Source organism: Mercurialis annua, linkage group LG1-X (assembly GCF_937616625.2).
Source record: "Mercurialis annua linkage group LG1-X, ddMerAnnu1.2, whole genome shotgun sequence".
NCBI lineage: Eukaryota > Viridiplantae > Streptophyta > Magnoliopsida > Malpighiales > Euphorbiaceae > Mercurialis > Mercurialis annua.
The window spans coordinates 54,274,519-54,297,831 of NC_065570.1; the positions used below are offsets into that span (position 1 = coordinate 54,274,519).

The 23,313-nt window shown below is 29.6% G+C and overlaps 2 protein-coding genes across 2 annotated transcripts; one reads left to right on the forward strand and one right to left on the reverse strand.

Annotated features, from left to right (window-relative positions):
- Positions 1 to 1,969: 1,969 nt before the first annotated feature.
- Positions 1,970 to 3,391, reverse strand: LOC126664755 (pollen-specific protein C13-like). Its single transcript, XM_050357297.2, has 2 exons — positions 3,046 to 3,391; positions 1,970 to 2,474 (listed from the first exon to the last, which is right to left on the reverse strand). The coding sequence occupies exons 1-2, from the start codon at positions 3,197 to 3,199 to the stop codon at positions 2,149 to 2,151; spliced, it is 480 nt and encodes a 159-aa protein (XP_050213254.1). The 5' UTR covers positions 3,200 to 3,391; the 3' UTR covers positions 1,970 to 2,148.
- An 18,131-nt stretch (positions 3,392 to 21,522) lies between these two features.
- On the forward strand, positions 21,523 to 22,417 carry LOC126666036 (FCS-Like Zinc finger 6-like). Its single transcript, XM_050358981.2, has 2 exons — positions 21,523 to 21,953; positions 22,031 to 22,417. Exons 1-2 carry the CDS (start codon positions 21,667 to 21,669, stop codon positions 22,191 to 22,193), a joined length of 450 nt encoding a protein of 149 aa, XP_050214938.1. The 5' UTR covers positions 21,523 to 21,666; the 3' UTR covers positions 22,194 to 22,417.
- Positions 22,418 to 23,313: the final 896 nt, after the last annotated feature.

Genomic DNA, 23,313 nt, shown 5'->3' on the forward strand with positions numbered 1-23,313 from the left:
TTAACTCTCCGATGCTAAAGTCAGTCTAGAGCTTTGAGCAGCGTTTTGAGTATATGAATGTAATTGTCATTCTAGGCATACCTCGTGCTCCTTTTATAGTAGTCGAATATACCTAGTAGAGTTGTATTAGGCAAGTGAATCCTACTTTATAGGGATTCGGCAATATCGTAGGGATTCTCCTGATTTGTCGTGATCTACCTTAATCTGATAAGAGTCCTATTTAGGAACGTCTTCCTAAATAGTCTTATCTTCCTAAAGTAGAGCTTATCCTTCCATATGTAGTGTTTGTGTCCAAATAGGACAATATTTCCATATTTAGTCGTTTACCCGAATCCCGGACTCGATGCGCTCTCGGCGTATCACGTGGGATTCGGTCTTTATGTTACCGAATCTAAAGAGATTCGGCATTTCCTTCATATCTTCGGATCTTCAGGGGGAGTCCGGTATCACCTAAAAATGGATCTCCTGTAACTCGGCTCCATTATACTTTCAATAGGATTCGGTATCCATCAGTAATGTACTTTAAAGCTATAAGCATATAATACAAAAAAAAAAGATTAATGTAACACTTAAAGAGGGTATTTTCTATACTATACTATTTTTTATTTTATTTATAATTTATAATTTTTTTTTATCTTTGTTTTTCTAATTTCTTTTTTTTACAATTTTTTTTTTAATTTCACAAATATCTTTTTTCAATTTTTAACGATTTATTTTCTTTTTTACTGGTTTTTTATCATCGTGTTTTTAATGTAACTATGGTGTATTATAGTGTATCTATTGTGTTTTTTAGTGTAACTATGATATTTTTATAGTGTAACAATAGTGTATATATAGTATATCTATGGTGTTTTTGTATTGTTTTTATAGTATATATTACAAAAACACTGCATAAACACTGCAAATACAACATAAAACATAGATATATCAAAAAAGCACCAAAAATACACTATAACAAAAATACACCATAAAACGCAACAAATACACCATAAATCAATTCATTTTTACAAAATCAGTATCATCAAAATAAAAGAACAAATCTATGAAAAAAAGACAAAATAATTATATGAATAATAGAAGAATTTTATAAATATAAAAATAATAGATCTATAACAATTTTTTTTACAAAAAATCTAACTTGTCACAAAAAACATAAAAAAAACTATAAAATATCTAAAAACGATGAGTAATCCATCAGAAGAAACGCGCGACGAGAAAATCATTGGAAGAATCGCGACGAAGAAAAATCCACCGAAACGTGACAGTGAACAAAATACAATAGAAAAATTCACCGGAAGACGTGCGACGGCGAGATGGAAGAAAGTAGCGATCGAAAAAAAAAATTGATAGACAGAGAAGTGAAAAGAAAGAGAAATTTAACATGGAAGAGTATTATAGAGAAAGAGAGAATTTGTATGAAGAAAGAGATAAAATGTGATGACTATGGGAATTAATTAACCTAAAATGAGATAAATCTCTAATATAAATCTCTAATGAGAATTTGTGTGAGTAGAATATTTTTAATTTTATATTTTAAATAAAGGTATAGAAGAAAATTATGAAAAGATTGATGAAAAAACTGTAAATATTATATTTTAAAATAAGATGTTTTGAAAATAATCCCATACTTAAATTTTATATATTTCTTTTTGATATTAAAAATTTATTTAAGACTTGATAATTTTATTTAATTTAATTTAATTTTAAAATATAAAAAAGTATTAAATACTTGTACACTTTCATACTGCAAACATTTCAGAAAAAAAACACTTCAAAACTCTGAACAATATTATTTTTAATTAAAATTAATTTTGAATCTTAAATTCAAAATTAAGATTGTTTAATTCAGTTCCGACTACACAAACTGCGTTTACCGTTAATTGGGAGTGTAAATGAGTCTTTAGCTCAAACATTCCAGTCTACCGTCATCATCGAGCATGACTTTTATTGACAAGCTGACATCATAGTATACATTATAATTAAAACGAGATTTTCATTAACAATACGAATTAAGAGTCCTCAAAAGAACATAAGAATCCAGATAATAAATTTAATATATATAGATAACAGGCAACAGAATACTGCCCAACCAAAGTTCAATTAATCAGCTAGACTCTCAATAATAATAATAATAATAATAATAATATTCTACTCATCAAGTTCCTTGTATTGCCTGAGAACTTCAGCACAACCAGACATTGGCTCCTCAACTTCAAAACCCATGGAATTGGCGTATCGCTTGTTTGATGCAATGCCATTGTTATTTGTAAGGACAACACGGGCACGATCACGTCCTGATGATGGGCTCCTGCAGTCGGCTCGGGAGCTACTAACTAGCATAGTATCACAGATCTGATCCTGATGATCCTCACTAACACGGATCTTGTATGTTCCGCTCGAGTCTGTAGTTGCTTCTTTGCTGTACACAAGTTCCATTGTCTGCCTGTTTTTGCATTCAAGTCTAACCCGGGCACCTAGACAAAGATTGCAATGCAATCACAATTATCAATTACTGGAAATGTCTTTATTTATTAAAGATCGTAGTATTGGTGAACACATAATGAACTTCTCGCTAAACGTCTCGACTGATTGAGTCATTAAGTTTGCAACCATTGTTATAGTTGAACACTTGACTTATAGAGATTAATTATTGACATTATTAATAGGTTTAGGTGACACAAACTTTGTAACATACGGGTATTTGTATAATTACTAGCTAATTCTGATTAGATCCATAAAAATTGCAAACATAATATCTGAAAAATAAATACTTCAACAAGGCAAGAATTGGGATATGGACAAGGTAGATATAGTAGATTAAGCATTGAGCTTCAGCAAACAAACAGATCACAGTAAGTAGATTCAGCATGCAATTAACCTCTAATTTAATTCAAAGGGGTGCGTAATGTGCGCTTAGCTAGATCTATCAACAAACACCAGTAGAACATGTGTTGCACTCAAATGACAACTATACAAACAGATCTAGCGAATTACAAGCGTAAAAACAAAAGCCGAAAAGCAAAATGGGTGATGTGTATTAGATACCAGCGATATAGGTGGTCTTTTGAGTCTCAAAACCAGCACGGCAATGATCACAGTAGACGTAACCTTCTACTTCAAACTGGGTTCTGGCGGGGCGAGCAGCGGCCACAAGTGCCGGTAGAACGCAGAGAGCAAATAACAAAATAGCTCGACCCATTTTCAACTATTGTTTTGCAAATGCAAATGCAAATGAAAGAGAAGCAGATTGATAAATAATAGTGAGAGACTTGGGGTTTCAAACTCAGATAAGAAAGTAAAGTAAAGAAGAAGATAGAATAAAGTGATGGGAAAATTAAATTTAGCGGTGATTGCGCGTGGAGGAGATGTTCTGGTGCGACGAGAGTAGTGGTTTATAGGGGTATTTTGGTTATGGGTGTGTGATGCTGTTGAGTTGGACAGTTTTGATTGGACTAAGAAGAGGTGAGAGTGATGAGAACAGGTGTAGATGATAAAACAGGGGGTAGTGATGGAATGCAGCTGGAATTGTCGGTGCTCACATGGGAAAGTGGATTTTTGACATATTTGTGTCTCATAGACACAAAAATTCCGGTTTTGTGCCTCCCACCTCCAGCCCGCTATCTGAGATAGCGGGCTGCACACCAGTCCGCCATATGAGATGGCGGGCTGGTGCTAATTTGGGTGATTAAACCTAATCACCCAAATTAGCACCAGCCCGCTATCTCATATAGCGGGCTGGTCCCTCCCCAATGATTGGGGAGAGAGTAATTTACTCTCTCCCCAATCATTGGGGCAGATTTTTTTTTTTTTAAATCTATTATTTATAATAAATCATAGTTCCTAGATGCACACAATTGACTGTCACGTTGGCTTCCATTTGCTGCATTAATTTAAAATTCAATACAATCAAATCATGAACACAAAAATAGATATAAAAAGAAAACAACAAATTTCACTTTTTTCTTAGCAGCATGAAATTAATAAAATAGTAGTACAACTAAATCATGATTTAATATATTATTATACCTTTAGTTTTTAATATGTAAAAAATAACTAAATTATCTCCAAATTAGTAGGAATACCTATCTTTTAGTTTGATTGAATTACAAAATTAAAATACAATATTTGGTCAATATAATATTATTTAAATTTCAATCTTATTATTTTTAAAGATATTATTAATAAAATTAAGTTAATGATTTAATTATGGTTATTATAAAACCAAAAAAAGAATAAATTCAGTATGGCTTTTACAAAAATTCTTAACTAATTTAATATTAAATAAAAAATTGATATAATTATAATATTTTTACTAATATGTTCATTGACGAGTTACGTTACGAGCCACGAGCATAGCACGTAATGCGAAACTAGTAATGTATAAATTGGACGTTCACGTTTGATTCGGTTTTGAATTTGGACTTTGATAAAAAAAAATTATGGAGATACTTAACGTTATAATTTTTTTTTATATTGGACCCTTCGAACCTAAAGTGTCATATATCCATTAGTTTGAATGGTCACCTACAATATTTGTTTAGAATTTTTTTAAAAATTAATGCTCGAAAGCGTCCGAAACTAGCCCGAAAATAGCTAGCTTGAACTACGATTTATTATATATAATAGGTTTTAAAAAAAAATATAATCTGCCCCAATGATTGGGGAGAGAGTAAATTACTCTCTCCCCAATCATTGGGGAGGGACCAGCCCGCTATATGAGATAGCGGGCTGGTGCTAATTTGGGTGATTAGGTTTAATCACCCAAATTAGCACCAGCCCGCCATCTCATATGGCGGACTGGTGTGCAGCCCGCTATCTCAGATAGCGGGCTGGGGTGGGAGGCACAAAACCGGAATTTTTGTGTCCATGAGACACAAATATATCAAAAACCCTGGGAAAGTTGGGGTAGATTGCGTTAGAAGAGGTGAAGTGTCTATCTGCTGTGTTACAGCCTATCGAGTTAAAAATGATCTGCGTGATGTCTCATCGCACGATCATATTAATCATTTTTTTTAATTATGATCATATTAATATTAAAATATTTAATTAAAATTATTTTCAAATAAATACAGTCTGGTAAACCGATAGTAAACATTATATAGTTTACTTTAACTTTTGTAAACTAACAATAAATTTATTTTTTAAGTAATTTAAAAGTAAACAAATTGAAATTAATTTTTGTATATTTTTATAGTACTAATAGTAAACTAAGTAGTAATTTACTCTAATTTTGCAATTTTAAAAAAATAAACTAACAATAGATTGATTTTTAAAATTAACCTATAATAAATCATTAGTAAATTAATAGTAAAGTTGTTTTTAGTAAACCGATAATGAACCGTTAGTAAATTTAAATTACAAATATTTTGATAAACCATATTTTTACAATAAAAATTGTAGTTTTTAATAATTTTTTATCAATCATATTTTTACAATAATTTTGATCAAAAGATATATTTGAAGATATTATGTCATTTCATAGATATTTTGTTTAAAGAACCCCCTTAGTCCAGAAAACATCAACGGCCTATGTAGTGATGTCCAATCGACTGGCACCATCTGAGCCCAAAGAGCTATTTCCTCTTGCTAGTGGCTTATTACTATTATCTAAAATGGCCCTCCCATATTTGTTGGTTCGTATACCTCTTTAATGGGCCGAGTACCTGTCTTATCAAGGCTGATCCAAACATATATAGGTCTGCTTTCCTATTTTGTACGGAATTGTAGTTATAGTAATTAAAAAATTTCACGGGCTTAACAAATTACAGTCTAAATCCATATAAATTTAATTCATAGACGGATGTGAATTGGCTAATAATCACCCACGGACCCTGACTTTAGGGGTATCTTACGCTAAACCCCCTGATCTAAAAAAATCTGTCGTAAACCCCCTAAACTTTACCTAATGATCAGTTAAACCCCTTTTATCCTAAAACCGCCCCAAACCCTTTATTTTCTCAAAATACCTAAATTACCCCCAAGGTCAATAATAAAAACCAAACCAACCTAATCTAACCAAATTTAAAGTCATTATCTAATCAAATCAGACATAAACCATCCAAATCATACTTAAATCACCAATCAACTCAATTAAATCAAACCATCCAACCGAAAACTTCCATCCGCCGCCGCCGGTTTTTTCCGGCCACCACCGTCCATTGCCGCAAAAAAAAATTATCCAAATAAAAACTCATTTAATTTTAAAAAATAAATAAACAATTATTTTTAATTTAAATAAAAAAATATTTTTTTAAATTAATTTAAACCCACCGACGCCGGTGGATCTGCTGCAAAGAGCGGACCCCGGTGGATCTGCTGCAAAGAGCGGACCCCGGTGGATCTGCTGCAAAGAGCAGACCCGCGGTGGGTCTGCTCTTTGCAGCAGACCCACGCCGGTGGGTCTGCTTTCCGGTGAGCAGACCCACCGATTGAAATAATTTTTTTATTATTTTTATTTAAATTAAAAATAATTATTTATTTAATTTTTAAATAAACTTAGGTTTGACTAGATTTGTTTGGTTTGATTTGATTGGATCGGTTTTAAGTGTGGTTAGATTGAAGTTGTCTGGTTTGTTTGTATTTATTTACAGATTTGAAGGGTATTTTGGTCAATTTATGCGAAAAGGGGTTTAGCTAATTATTGGGTAAAGTTTAGGGGGTTTACGGCATGTTTTTTTAGATCAGGGGGTTTAGCGTAAGGTACCCCTAAAGTCAGGGTCCGTGGGTGATTATTAGCCATGTGAATTAGATAATAAATATAAACCGAATCCGGAATAAACTTGAATTTATAAGTGAAAATATTAGGCATGTCTGGCCCGTCTGTATCCACTCAGGCCCATTGAAGAGACTAGGAGATAGATATTTTTCAAAAAAATAGAAAATAATACTTATGACTTAAATTTAAAAAGTTGATAATAATAATTCCTAGAATTACGGATGAACTTGCGCTAGGCGGCATTCTACTAAAGTCGTGAGTTCAATTCTCTCACAAGTGATCTCGAATGGACAATTCTTAGAATCAAACTATATAAATACGCTCAAAAGACCTAAGTGATGGCGTTGATTATTTTTTTTATCTACAAGAGAACAATTTACTCATTACTCGAAACGGAGATATTTTCTTAAATATACCGTTCAAGGACGTCGTTTTCCATAATCGTATGGTCACTAGACAAACTTAGACGCCATTGGGTTGATGAGTGCACAACTGGATTGCAATTTCTGGTAATAAACAGAAAAGAAATGGTATTAAAATAAGGTAGGAGCTGAAATATGTTTTGGTATAGTAGAGTATAGTGAGATAGTTGAATAGAAAAATGGAAATGATGTGAATTTTGTGTGATCTAAACTCAACCAACCTTTGAATTGAAACCCACAATTACAAACGAGAGAATATCTAAGGAACAAACGTAAGTGGAGTCCACGGAAGAAGGAAGTTGAGAGTGTAACCTTTTTGCAGGTATCATTCCGATTCAATCTTCAGTGGCTAACACTAATCATTACATTACATTTACATCATCAAATTCCACTTACCAACATACTATGTGATGTGTCCTCATTTTGTGAGGTTTCGAAATGTGCAATTCATTCGCTTTTGGGAACTGCCCAGTGGCTATAGTGCAATTTTGAAATTTTAAATTTAGTATCGTATGTTGTTTCAGTTGAATTTATTTAAATATCTATATTTTTTTTCAAATAAAATCATATTCTAAAGAGTAACAGCTAACTTAATTGAATTTTATTTTTCTTCAAACGAATATTGATTGAGAAATAAATTTGATAAGATCTCATAATTTTCAATGCAAATGAATTTAACATTTTGGAGGATGCCCTACTAATCTATCATATACAAGAGATATTTTGCTTGGTGGGTATCTCCCTTTTACTTGTGGAAATACTTGATTTTTAAGCAATTACATTGTTTTACAATTTATTGACATATCATTAATATTAATAAAAAACAAAAAATTTGGCCAATCTCCAAATTCTCAATAATGTTATTAGCTCTTTTCAAAAGTGGGTTTCAAGGTTTTGGAATGGCTTATTCCTAAAAATAGATTTAAATGGTCCCGACTGATGAGTTGGCCTAATTACAAACAAATTGCCTACCATTACATCATTACATGTCTTATTCATTTTCAACACCAACCAAATAACTAACAAACTATTTACTATTACAGAAAAACAAATAAAAATCAGAAAACAAATTAAATTTATTTTATATGGATTCGAATTTATTTTTATTATCCAATATCTCAATTCCTAAATGAATTTATGCAGACTCGGGGTTGAATTTGTTTTGAACATCTTGACTGTATTGCTAATACTGTTTTTTAATTACTAGTTAATTGTATAAATAGAGAGTATTAGCGCAATCATGGAAATGCCAACTTATCTAATCATAATTTGATAGGTTAATTGCAAATTAGATTATAACTTTTAGTATATATTGTAACTAAATGCTAATTTTTTATTTTAATGATTTTAAAGACTAATTTTTAACTTTTGACAATATAGAAAAGCCAATGCTATATTATTAAGTTTCATAGATATAAAAAGGGTTAATGTTAAAAAAAATCACGAACTTTGCATGTTTTCTCATTTTAATCACGCAGTTTAAATTTTCTCAAATTCATGCACGAACTATCACTTTTTCTCAAATTCATGCACGGTGCTGAGGTGGCATCCATTCATTGGTGTAAAATGACATCCACCTCAGCGAATTACACCAATGGAGTCGTAACACCTCAGCACCGTGCATGATTTTGAGAAAAAGTGTTAGTTCGTGCATGAAAATGAAAAAATTTAAATTGCGTGATTAAAATGAGAAAACGTGTAAAATTCGTGAATTTTTATGACATTAACCTAAGCTAAACAATGAATTTAAAGTTCAATATATAGAGAGCAAATTACTTTAAAAACTCCCACATATTTCATAATTCATATTTTAATTTTTTTTATTTGAAAATTAAACGATTTAGTCCTTCACTTGTGTTTCCATCAACGATTTAATCCTTCCATTCATTTTTTATGGTAGTCAACCGAGTCAAAAAATTAAATAAAAAAACAAAAAAAAACAATGTAATCCATCAAGTTTAAAATTAATTTACCTTACATTCTTTTATTTGGTTAACTAACACCAATTTACCCCTAAGTCTTTTAATTTGGTTAACTAACACCAAAAATAGATATAGGGATTAAATTGCTGATAAAATTCAAAATAAGAGACCAAATTTTTTAATTTTTAAATAAAAATGACTAAAATGTGATGGATTTTAAAGTAATTTGTTCATACATAGAAAGCAATAACTATTCTAAATAAATGTTGAGCACACAATGTGTGTGATGATGATGCCAATACACTTATCATATGCTTCTTGCTACGTACTGAAATCAATAATAACCGTATAAAATATTTCAAAGCACATATTGAATTTCAATATATTTTTCTGATGTGAACAATAAAAGCATATTATGAATTTCAACCTTCTGGCGCTTATACAATAAAAAATATAGCAAATTTAATTTGTATCATAAATTATAGAACTTTAAAAAATAACGTTTGAAACTATTAAAATTTGTATTGTATTTATCAAACATCCTAACATTTGTAATTTTATTTACAATTAGTTCCAATTCAATAATGTCAAATTTTGTTCTTATTTAAACGATGCTTGTATATTTTAGGGTGAACCAATAAGAGTAATATGTATGATTTACTAAATAGAATTAATGTTATTCTAAAAGTTATTAAATTAAATATTTTAACAAATAAAGATGAAAATTCATTTTTTTGTGAAAATTTTGCAACAATAGACTCTAATTTCTTGCTGTTGTAAAAAAATTATTTTATTTTTTACAAAATTATGCTATCTACCAATAATAATGTATTTTGCAAAAATAAATGAATATATTTTTATAAATATTTAACTGAAAACAAATATTTTTATAAAAGCCCAATAAAGATGCCAGTGGAGTCTTCATTTAGGTTACATAAAGACCTACGTTTTGCCCATTTTGATGTCATACATCAATTGAACACTCTTCTTGACAATTGAATCCTAATCTAAAGTTTATTTTGTAAATATGAAAATTATAAATAGAGAAAATACCAATTTGCGATTAGTGTGATGAGCTGCCCTATGGAATTCCATCAGTGACTCGATTAGCAGCTATATCTTGTTTGTGTGGTCCAATTTATGATAAAATAATCACTTCACATGGTATCAACATTGCTTAAGTATTATTTAGTTGATTCACTTTGTAACTCCTAGATTATTGCAACTAAGCTTAATTAATTAATTCAATTACTTTTGTTTCACGTCATCTTCCATTTCTCTTTTGCTATCTTTCTTAGGTCATCGTCATACAAAGAAAGTGGGTTTGCTTTATTTTTTCTTTTCTGTTTCAACGTAAGCATGTTGTGGATTTTGCGCCAGACAATAATAAAATATTTCAAATTCACAATAATTACGAAAAATAGTTAATTTTGGACATATTTTAGTTAATTTTATTTTTAATATGGGAAATAACTAGCTATAGTACATAGATACAATTTTAAACTTCTGATTGAGTCCCTCTTAAAAGACATAAAAAAAACCAATATGAAGAATAAGCTACAATTACAAAAATCTGCATTTTATTTGAAAATAAATAATTTCTTTTTAATGGCGTGCTATAATTATAAAAATACATATTTTTTTATCATCCATGTAGACAATATATCACCAAAGATTAATAAACCATCTTATGTTTTTTGGTAAATAGATGTTTGGTTAATTTATCTAAGAAAAACTAAAATCGTTTTGTAAATGTAACTAAAACGTTAACCAAAGAGAGTGAATACAATATTGGGACACAATTGAAAGAAAAATCTTAAAGTGTACTTTGTCTAAAAATTAATGAAGAATCTAAAACAATATATTTCAAAATGTTCTCTTTAATTTGATTCCTATCTTTGAATTAACATATATGTGCTGATTTATATGCTACAATTTGAAGCCAAAGATATCCCATTCTAAATAAAACCCTAGCCGTCTCTCTCTTTGAGAAACCTCTCAAACCCTAGTAAGTTTTCTTCTTTTTGTCATTTGGGAGGTGGTTTTTGGCCATTCTTGGCCTAAAATCACCTCCCTAATCTCTCATATTCAGTCTTTTTAGCTTTTTTCCATAGTTATTGTCTTTAATTTTGAATAAAATTTCTTTCTTGGCCATTTATGGTCTAGATCTAGAAATTATTTTCTATTCTAGTATCTTAATTTCATTAGATCTGATCTAATCGAAATTAAGAGTAGTTTTTTTTCATCGTTAGAGATGAAATTGTTTTTTGCGATGCAAGCGACTTGGATCTCTAAAACAGTTAGAGCCACCATCTTACGACGGATTTCACCAAATATCGGTATATTTTGCGTCAATATCGATGATGTCTTTAATGTTCAAGAGAAGAGATATGTCACAGAAGATGTGATTAGGTACTTTAACGATGAAGTTATAGCTGCTAGCTGTAGCAGTCGTGCGATTAAAGTTAATATTATCATGGCAAGCGAAGCTAATCTAATTCCCTTTATTTTAAAGGTTGTAATGGATGCCTTCAACAACAACTCTTTGCTTTGTAATATTATCAGTTTGATAGCAAATGACTACTTTAGCTTAATTGAGATGCATAAATGTTGTTTTAATAGAAAATCTCATGTGGTAGCATATGACTATTTTAGTTTATCTAATTGGTTGGGGCATGTCCCTCCGATTATCAAATTCTATGTATTGGCTGATCAATCAGCTTTTGATTAATAGAACTTTTTATCTCAAAAAAAAAAAAAGATATCCCATTCTAAATTAAAGTTATATGCTACAACAATATCTCCGTATCTTTTTAATTTTTTATTACCGTATCTCAATCTTAATTTTATTTTTTTGGGGGGGGTGGGGGGTGGGGAGGCAGACTGAATAATCAAACTAAACCGAAAAGAAATTTGTTGTTTGGTTCAGGTATTCGGTGATCAGTGGGTAATTTAGAGAAGTTTGGGGTTTAATTAACGGTTTGGTTAGGGGATTTATAAAACTGAAGTAGCCGAAAAATCGACGAAATCGAACTTTTCAAAATTAAGACTTTTTGACTTTTTATCTAAATTTTGGGTTTTTTTTTTGTATTTTTACCTAAAATTTTAACGTTTTTATTTGGGTTGTTTATATAAGTCCAAACCGAATTTAAAAAACAAAACCGAATCAAACTGTCAAAAAGGTTCAGTCAAAAAAATCAAAGTCATTTTAAAAAATTTGGCACCATCGGTTTGGATTGATTCAAAATCAAACTGAACCAACCTATACTCACCCCTAATTTTAAACATGAAAAATTACTATTCAGGCATGTTACATAGAGTATTTATAGACTCGACAATTAAAAAAGAGGAGAATTTATGGGAGGATTTGAACCTACGATTTAGCAATTTGTTATCTAGTATTTATACCATTTGAGTTATAATTCATCGGTGACCATTAAGAAGTTAAAAGATTATAAATGAAAGAAAAATATAAGATACCAAATATTAAATTAGTTAAATTCTATGAATAATGTACGAACCAATCTATGTAAGAAATTCCCTTTAAAAACAAACCAACTCTTGTAATTTGAGATTTATAGCTCATTTTCCTTATAATGGAAAGTTTCACAGCTAGATCTGCTCCTTTCCACCTCACTGCAATATTCTTGGGGCTGTATTATTGTATCAGATTTTTGTGTTTACGATTCAAAAACGAATCATACATATTTATAATTAAACATGAACATAATATAATTATTAATCGGATTTAATATATAAAATTTGAAGATATGTGTTATATGATTTAAAAGACACGATATATTTAACTAAACGTGTTAGCGAGTAAATTTGTTTAAATAATATATTTAAACTCATTAATTATTTCAATAATATATACATTTATTCAACATAATACTAATTTATTAAGATTTAACCATTCAAAAATATTCCAACATTTCAATATTTTTCGTTTATGGCTCAAACTTTTAAAATTGTCAATTTTAGTTTATTTCTCGAATTTCAGTTTCAATGTAGCCATTTATTTAAATTGAAGTGATTTTTTCCTTAAAAAAACCCCTCTATATTGTTTCATATTATTCCACTTTACTTTCTTTATCATCAATAATATCAAATATGAACCAATGCAAATAATTTATTTGAACTTTATTTTTCAATTGTTAAGTCATATAATCATTATTACCTATTAAAATAAATAACATTAGAATTACATATAATAAAAATATAAATATAATTAAGAGTTTAATAATTGTAAGTTAAAAATAAATGATATTTAATTAAAGTAATTAATCGTATTTAAACGGGTCAGACGCGTCTAACTTGTTTAGATACAAAATTAATCGTGTCATAAACATGTTGATCAGTTTAATTTGTCGTGTCGTATCATTTAATCACGTCGTGTCTAAAGTTACCAGTATGTACCTCACAATTTGCAACATATTCACCTTTTCCTTTATATCAGTGTCAGTTACGTATAAAACCACCATCTTTACTAATTTGTAAGTTTATTACGACCTTACAAGTTGTCAAATTTTCTTCACTACCTTTTAAATTTTTGCAATTCTAACACCATTAAAAAACCTAGAGACTTATAACTGACGTGGTGATCAAGGAATTATGCGGTGTGACAAGTCAAATGCCACGGTTAACTTATCATAATTTGTCTGATATGTTGGAGTATAATTCGTTGTTTTAATTATTATTTTTCATAAATACATGTAGTTCTAAATTAGATTCTGAGTTAAATAATTAATTTAGTAACATGATCAATACTTGTGGCACTGACTTGTCACGCCATCATTATCCGATCGCCACATCAATTATAAGTCGCCGTATTTTCAAATGTTGATAGAATTACAAAAAATAAAAAAGACAATAAATTAAATTGACTAATATTTATTGCTATGTAATAAAGTAAAAATTAGTGACTATATTAAATAAGTGTATAGTAACTTGTAAAATTGTAGTATTTATAGTGTTTTTTTAAACCGTGGGATAATGATAAAGTGGACAACCCTATCAAAACGGAGTAGAAAATATTTATATTAATCTTAAATGTGTATCAGTTTGAAGGGGAACAAGTAGTGATTTATCCTTAGTATAACCACAATAAATAACTTTGAGAAAAGCACAAGCACTTGTACTTTACTTTACCTTAAGAGGGATAATTATGGGATAGAAATTCTTAATTTTTGCAAGGGAATAAGGAGGCATAAGCATGTGCCTCAAATTTTATGATTTTGCAACTACTTCTTTTTCTATTTTCAAAAAGAAAAATAAATAAATATGTCTCATGCAATAACTACACAGCTAGTGAGCAGACCAGGGGCTCATGCAATCCCTGCATCCAAAATAAAAAATAATAGTTGATGCACTCGAAGCTAGCTAGCTCTTTTTTTTAATGAATAGTGGTTAAATAAATTTAAACATTTTAAAATTATAGTGGTTTAACTCCATTATTCAAAACGTTATAAAATAATTTTTATTTTTTTTATTTTTACATTTTGTAGCTCAAATTGTTTTTCGACAAATTTATGCATATGTTGGTAACCAACTAAATCAGGAATTTTACTGACAACAAATGAAAGTTGTATCAATTTTGAGTATGTGTATCAATTTGTCAAAAAATGAAAGTTTGTTACTTTTTTTTTTGACAATTAAAAGTTGGTTACTAACATTGTCAAGTTTTAAAGTTTGTGTTGTAATTGCAAATTAAGATAAAGATCATGATTAAGGCACAATTTTCGCAAGATTCCAGACCGATTTTAGCTCGGTTCAGAGCTTTACCAATTTCGGGCCGGATTTGATAGGGCTGAACCGGCCCATAGCGGCATAGCCACCCCTACAATCAAGCGAGGCGTAGATCATATCATAAATAATTTTTTTTTGAAACAAAAATCATAAATAATTAAATTACATTGATTATTGGTCTTTTATTATATATCACTGGACAATCATGGTTTACACATAAGATTCTGCTTTGTGTTACTGTTATATACTAATTTAATTATTTAGTCTATAAAACACAAGTTTAGTGGATCATTATATTCATAGTGATTGCTTCAACGAATTTAAATACAAACTGTTGTGCTGAAAACAAAATTAATAGTCGAACAGCTAAAATTATAATGGTCCAATAAAATACTAAACGTCTGCGGATTTTGTCAGTTTTAACCAAATCTTTCAAAATTGTCTAGTTTAGTCCATTTTAAAATATTTAGAACCTTTTCTAGCCATTTGCAAAAAAAATTGAAAAATTTGTCATTCGTGAGTAGGCTAAACTAGCCGATTTTGATTGATTCCGCTAGAAAATGTTTCAAATATCCCATATCAATTAAAATCGGCTAGTGTCACGATCCATTTTTATGAATCGTGACCGACAATAGGGTATGGGTATGGTTGTACAAAAACCCGTAGCAAGCCTTGCGGATAACAGTTAAATATCATAAACAACTATGCACCTGCAGAAAACCACATGATCGGGGGCAACCGAGACTTCAGCCTAATCTAGCAGTACATATAAACAACATATAATTTAAGTATGCTTATTTTATGAAAAACCTCCAACAGTATGACAATATATAAAATACTATAAACACTGTAATCATGCCAAAGCAAATAAAATAACAGTTGGACTATTCCAACAATCAATAGTCTAAAATAATAAATATAAGACTAAGTCATAAATAACTAACACTACTACTGCGGATTAAGAGTTTAAAATAGTTCGACTCTTCTATTCTAAAAATAAATGAACTTCCGGAGAAATGAAGAAATGGAGATCGACTAATGCTCAAATCATAAACCTGGAAAATTTGGGAAAACAACGGGTCAGATTTACTGAGTAAAGTTTATATAACCATTTACATTTATTAAGTTGAAAAATCTTTAAAACGATTAATCAAACATTTGTTCATTATGGATTATCAATGAAACCCTAAACCACAATTTTAAATCCATTGTCGTGTCGGTAAGACATATCTCCATAACCGATCTCTGACTATCACTTAATAAAATAGTGAGCCCATGAGACGTATCTTCCACCAGTGCCCTCACTAAGGTGAGACGTATCTCAAACCTACCTCAATACCATAATAATCATTACTGGTGCGCACGCAGTCCCGATAATTGCTATTCCACGTGAAATCTGGAAAGAAATCTAAATCTGGTTCTCTGAAGTACGAACAGTCGACGAGTTTAGACAAGGTATAAAATCATAATTAAAAACAGATCCTAACTCTAAAAAGTACTAGACACCGCATAAGACTAGCACAACACAATACCAAGCCACATTTAATAAACACTTAAATTAAAGTCATTCCAACCATAACCCAAATTATAGAGTACAAATCATATAAACACATTTCGCATGATTTGTAAAATAATTAAAAATAATCAAGTTGAAAACCAAAACTATGAGTCAGCCGAGTTATTACAACTACCAAATTTCTTCCTACTTGTTGGGCTACCACAGTTTAACCCAACCCAAAAGTTTTATCAAATTATAAACCCGAGTTTATAGTTCCAAATATTTGATAAAATAATAATCCATTTTAAAGTAGAACTCAATAATTTCAATTTCAGGTAATCCAAGTTACAAACCAAAACTTAACTAAATTAAGTTTAGAAAACGTCTAAGTCTAAATTGTAATTTAGCCGAATTGGCATGCCAAGTTGATAATTCGAAATCAACTATAATTACCCGAGTAATTATATATATTTAAATATCGTTTTCAAATTATAACTATCAAATAACTTAATACTGCCAAACGATCAATTCCATGCCTTTATGAAATTCTTAGCCAAATTATAAATCCCAAGCTAACATATTAACCATTTAAGAGATAGCTAAAAGCATTTATCAATCAAAACCAAACCGACGTTTGAACCATAAGTCATTACTATCAATTATTGAACCCAATGATAAGAACAAGGACAAGAACACCCCAAAAGAATTGTAACCTAAGAGAAAATATGGTGACAGTAAATGAGCAAGGGAATTCGCCATCCCACAAAACAATAGGGTTATCAATTGAACATTACTAAACAATCGAGCAAGGCATTCATCATCTAAAAAGCATATTCAGCTATAAGCTTTCAAGAGTAGCACTTCCTTAAGCAAAAAGAATTTTACAGCAGCCATAAACATATTGTTCTCGACGGCAATAAGAAATTTAACAAACGGCGACTCGAACGATCGCAACACCGAAGAAACAACACTTTAACATGCCCATACGATCCAAACAACAATGCCAGCAAGGAAAATCACAAGTACATCAGCCGTATAACACATACAGAAATCGTCAAAAAGAGACGAAGAACGGACGGATGGATTATTATGTACCTTAATCGATTCTTTAGCGTTGGAATGGTTGAGAACGAATAGAATAGATGAAACAAGAATACCCAACTCAGATTAATGCTGAAACGTACAATATAAGGATTAGGTATAATGAAGTGTTGTAAAAGAATGATTCGTAGAAAGTTAGAGTAGCGATTACTTACCGAATGAACGAATGGAACGAAAAATGATATGTCTCATATGGGTTTAGAGTGTTTGACGGTTAGGGCTTCGAAGAAAAGAATATGGTTTCAGAAAAAGAGAAAAAGCGTTAAGTGACAGGTCTATTTATAGACCTGTCTGTCAACCAGACCCCGACAGTGTGCGGGCGCACACTGTCAATGTGCGGACGAACACAGCAAGTTTGCGGACGCACACTGCTAGTGTGCGGGCGCACACCAGCAGGCCCGGCTTAGACCGGGCCGGTTCGATTCCAAATCAAACCCGGACGCACCCCGAACTAAAAATCAACCCGAACCACAAGAAAAAGAGCCTGGAACCAACTCGAAACGTGATCGAAAACATGGGATATTACAGCTAGTTTAGCCCATTCACGAATGACAATTTTTTTGATTTTTTTTCACAAATGAGTAGAAAAAGTTCTAAATATCCCAAAATGGGCTAAACTAGACAATTTTAAAAGGTTTGGTTATAACTGACAAAACCCGCAAACGTTCGGTATTTTATTGGATTAATCCAAATATAATACTCCATTAATTATATAGTCACCGTTTGATTTGAGAAATTTTGGAGTAAAATGCACCGATTTCATGAAAATCTATTTTTTAGTGCAAAAAAAATATCATGAAAATATATGGATTATGATAATCTCCCGTCCTTCAAAATCCATCGTTTGAAAAAGTTGAAATTCATTATTTTTGATTTGTGATGGATTGTATAATAATTAAAATATTCCAAATTTATTCCTATAAATTCATGGATTTTATATTCAATATAAACAATGAAATTCATAAATCCATTGATTCTATATTTCATAGAAGTAAAATCTATCAATTTAGTAAAATACATGGATTTCAAAAAACATGCAATTTAAACGGTGCCATAAAATAAACCCTAGCTGGATTTTTTTTACACCAAACTACTATAATGACAAAACATTTGAATTGCACTCCAAATTAAATATGATAATTTATTTAATAGATATTTAAAAAAAAATTATGGTCAATTTAATATGAATTTAAAGACGATCGAGGTCGATTTTCTCCAACTAACCATATTTGATTTTGGAAAAAATACTTAAAAACCCCCCACCTTTGACTTTGTGTTTCAATTGCACCGCTACGTAGGAGAATTTTCAATTATACCCTATTTAGGGTTTTCAGTTTTCGTCTGTACCTCAATTGACTAAAATGGCATCTTTTTATTTAGAAAAAAGTTTAAATTAATTCTTCATATACTAATTTATTTGTTTTTTTCAAATGGAAAAAATAATAATACAATCCTCTATTTAGTTGGTTTTAATAATTTTATCATTAAATTAATTAAATTATCAATTTTTTTTATTTTGGGTACAGATGAAAACTGAAAACCCTAAATAGGATGCAATTGAGAATTATTCTAGGTGGTGGTGGAATTGAAAAAAAATTAAAAGGTGGGGGAGTTTTCAATATTTTTGCCTTTGATTTTTGATAATGTAGAGTAACAGTATCAAATTAATGGGTCTTGCATACCTTCGAACTTTTTGTAGATGCCAATATCTTATGTGTAGATGGTGACGATGATGATAGGATTAGGTCCAATTTGACAAATAATGGTGAAAACAAAAAAATTGATGAGAAATAAAATTATGAAGATGAAGAAAAGAAATTACTTGTAGCCTTAAACTAAGGAAAGTACAGCTATTCTACAGATGTGAGTTCACTGTAGTCATGAGGCCACTCTACTCTCTGATCTTTCAATCAGAACTTGCTATTTTACTAGTCATCACCAACTCCTTTTTTAAATGATTATTTACAAAAATGTTAAAGAATTTATGATCCCTCTTTCAATTTTGAATAAAATCTGCATAATATTTCAATAATTTCCGTAAAATTAAAAAATTAAAAAAATTAAATTGAATTAATTAGATATTTATTGATTTTTTTTTTAGAATCAAAATTGCATTAATCAAAGAACTGATTTTTTTTAAATGATTTTTGTAAAATTGCATTAATCACCAACTCCTTTTTTAAATGATTTGTTTTTGATTTTAAGAGTTTGGTTTGTGATTTTTTTTCCATAAAGGTAAAAATTTCCTCTCACAGTAACAAAAAATAGACATTTTTTAAAATTAGATTAATTTCATAAAAATTTACCAATTTTATACATTTTCTCAATTTAATTTAATTAAATACATTAATTTTTATTTTATTTTTTCAAATTCATACACGATGTTTACGTGGTATTCATTCATTGGTTAAAGATGACCTCTACCTCAGCAAATTAAACTAATGAATACTTCCTTAAAGAACTTTCAGTCCTGAAAAAAAAAATGAGTGCCACCTCGGTACAGTGCATGAATTTGAAAAAAAAATCAAAAGTTTGTGTATTTTTTTGACAAGGTTTAAAAGTCGTGATTAAATTGATAAAACATGTAAAATTGGTAAATTTTTATGATTTAAAATTTAATATCTCTCTAATTCGTAATACATGTATTGAAAAATATAATAATATAAATAAAGAGTTGATTATAAATATATACTATATATAAAAGCACGGATGGGGGGGACAGACAAATTTACCAAATAGCCCTTTTAAATTTGCTGCTAAATTAAGGTTTTATGGTCTTTTAATTAATTAATTATTTAATATATATTATAATTAGATTCTTGACTAGAATATAGTCTATTATATAGGAACTGATTGTTTAATTTATTACCAGCACTATATTATAAGTAGAGTCATAATTAGATTATAATTGTATTGTATGTACACAAACCTGATTACCCTTTTTAATTATTTATAAAATAAAAATATTTATTTATTAACAATATAATGACTTTAAGTTAAATAGAAACACTCAATAGCATATAGTATAGTAATTAGATTTAACAGTGACTTTTAGTCAAATAGAAATACTAAATTATATGGGACAAGTTCTTTATAACGAAATAATCGCTTTAATCTAAATATAACCACTTAATAGCATAAAATATAGTAATTAATTAGATTTAACTACGACTTTTACTCAGATAGAAATACTAGATTACATGTGACAACATTTATCCCCTCCTTTGTCTTGTATATAAAACTCTTTTTGATTAATTATAAACTTAAAACACTTATTTATCTATTAAAGATAAAATTCAATTGAAAGAAGAAACAAACATATTTAATATAAATGACAAATTAATGAATTTAACTTGAATGAAACTATTATATTTCATATAATGTCTTTTTTAAACTATCGTACATATGAATTTTCTGGAGTAATTACAAAATATAAAACAACTTTTCTAATTCAAAAAACTCTAACTAATTTAATAATAATCATACATAAAATACATTGATATAATTATAATAAATGTAATTATATAATAAATTATAAATATATATTATTGACGTCAATTAATTTTAAAAATTAATAAATTAAAATATTATATTTTTTTAAGAAAATTCTAATGAGTCTAATATTAATTATAAATAAAGATAATTGATATAATTATAATGAATATAGTTATTATATAAATTGACGAGTTATGTTACGAACCACGTGCGTAGCACGTAATGCAAAACTAGTAGTATTAATAAATTTCAGCATATATTGTTAATTTAGTAAAAAAATATAAATTTAGACATTTTCTTTAATTTATGAGTTAAAAGCAAAAACGATAAATATTAACCGAAATTAAATACTCCAACATAACTTACCAAAATCCACCAAAAAGGTTTTATTACCATGCCGTGGTGAGATATGAGTGGACGTTAAAGTTCACTAGATTTTGACTGCTGTCACTCGAGAGAAGTATCCGAAGCATTACAATTTTTAAAAACTGTATTGAAAAAATGAATAAATTACTTAATTGTATTTAAAAACTTGACGTAGATTAAAAAAAATAAAAAAATGAAGGGCTAAGATTTATTCCTCGGTTTCTGGCTCCTCTTTATCTTCACCATCTCCACTTCTTCTTCACTTCTCCCTTTCTCTTTTCTTCTCCTCTCTTCTCTTCTCTCTGCCAAAATTTATTGGTTTGCTCAAGAAAGCTAATCAAGAAAATCTGTTCTTGTTCTTGTAAAGGAATAAATAATCAAAGATCAAGAAAGACAAAAATGTTGCTAGGGAAAAGACCACGTCCTCCAATGAAAAGAACTACAAGTTTATCAGAGATCACTTTTGATCTTGACACTGATAATACCGACTCATCAGAAGCGGCTGCCGGATTTCTCGGCGGTGGTTGGCAGCTGCAGCTTGATCAACGGTTCATGGCTGCTTCATCCATTTCACCAAGAAACAATAGAAGAGCTTCTGCTGATTTCATGGAAACTCCTGATTTCTTGAGGTCTTGCTTTCTTTGCCGGCGCCGTTTGGTTACTGGTCGTGATATTTACATGTACAGGTATATATTCACTCATTAATCAAGAATCTTTCATATTTTCTCCTACTTAATTAATATGGGATTTATGCGTTTTGCAGAGGCGATAGTGCGTTTTGCAGTCTAGAGTGCAGGCAACAGCAAATGAATCAAGATGAGAGAAAAGAAAAAAAATGTTCGTTAGCATCCAAGAAGGACGTTACATCTTCCGCCGGTGCCGGAGCTGATGTCTCCGTCAAGGGAGAGACGGTTGCCGCGGTATAGCGTCTTGATCAGTATTTCCCGGCTAAATTAAAACCTCACCCAGCTGCAGCTAGCAAACCCGTTTTAATTACATGTATAATTAAGTTTATATATAAAAAAATTTAGTATCCTATTTATATAATATGGGTTTGAGATGCAAGTTAATTAGCTAGCTATCTTTTTTGTATGCAACAGAAAAGAAACAAAAAAGCAATGGCCAAGAGTTTTGAATAGCTGTTATTTTATGTGGATCCACTGCTTACATTGTCCACCGCCGCCGCCGCTGTCACCGCCATCACCGGCAACAGCTCAAATATAATTAGTAGTACAATTACAATTGCTTTGGGTTGCTTGATTGAGTTGGATGGTTGAATTTTAAAGAAGATTCCCATCATTTTCTTATTTATGTATGCTGGGTTTGATCGATTCGAACTTGAGACAATTTGAACAATAATAAATATTGGAATCTAATTAATGAACTTATAAAAAATTAAATGACGGATTCTGTTAAATTTGTTTGCAATCATGTGTAAATCTTTGGTCCGTAAATTCTTGCTAAAATTCAGATTAATCATTTTATTGTTATTATGTATGCTGGGTTTGATCGATTCGAACTAGTTTCGCATTACGTGCTATGCACGTGGCTCGTAACATAATTCATCAATGAATATATTAATAAATTTATTATAATTATATCAATTTTTTTATTTATAATTAATATTAAATTAGTTAAGAATTTTTGTAAAAGTAAATATAATATATTCGGTTATTAATTTCTTTTTTCATACTGAATTTATTCTTGTTTTGGTTTTATAATAACCATAATTAAATAATTAACTTAATTTTATTAATAATATCTTTAAAAATTATAAGATAGAAATTTAAATAATAATATATTGACCAAATACAGTATTTTAATTTTGTAGTTCAATCAAATTAAAAGATAGGTATTCCTACTAATTTGGAGACAATTTAGTTATTTTTTACATACTAAAAATTAAATTGGAGATAATTTAGCTATCTATTCTAATTAGGACTTAATTACAGTAGTGATTAATTAAATAATTGATTTGTTAATGACTACAAAATTTTTATTTAATAGTAAATTGAAAAGGATTATTTATAATTTAAAAAAAAAATT

Coding starts and splice junctions, on each gene's coding strand:
- LOC126664755 (XM_050357297.2), bottom strand. CDS start 3,199: ATGGGTCGAGCTATTTTGTTATTTGCTCTCTGCGTTCTACCGGCACTT. Junction 2,475..3,045: donor AAAGACCACCTATATCGCTG/GTATCTAATACA, acceptor ATCTTTGTCTAG/GTGCCCGGGTTAGACTTGAA.
- LOC126666036 (XM_050358981.2), top strand. CDS start 21,667: ATGTTGCTAGGGAAAAGACCACGTCCTCCAATGAAAAGAACTACAAGT. Junction 21,954..22,030: donor CGTGATATTTACATGTACAG/GTATATATTCAC, acceptor TGCGTTTTGCAG/AGGCGATAGTGCGTTTTGCA.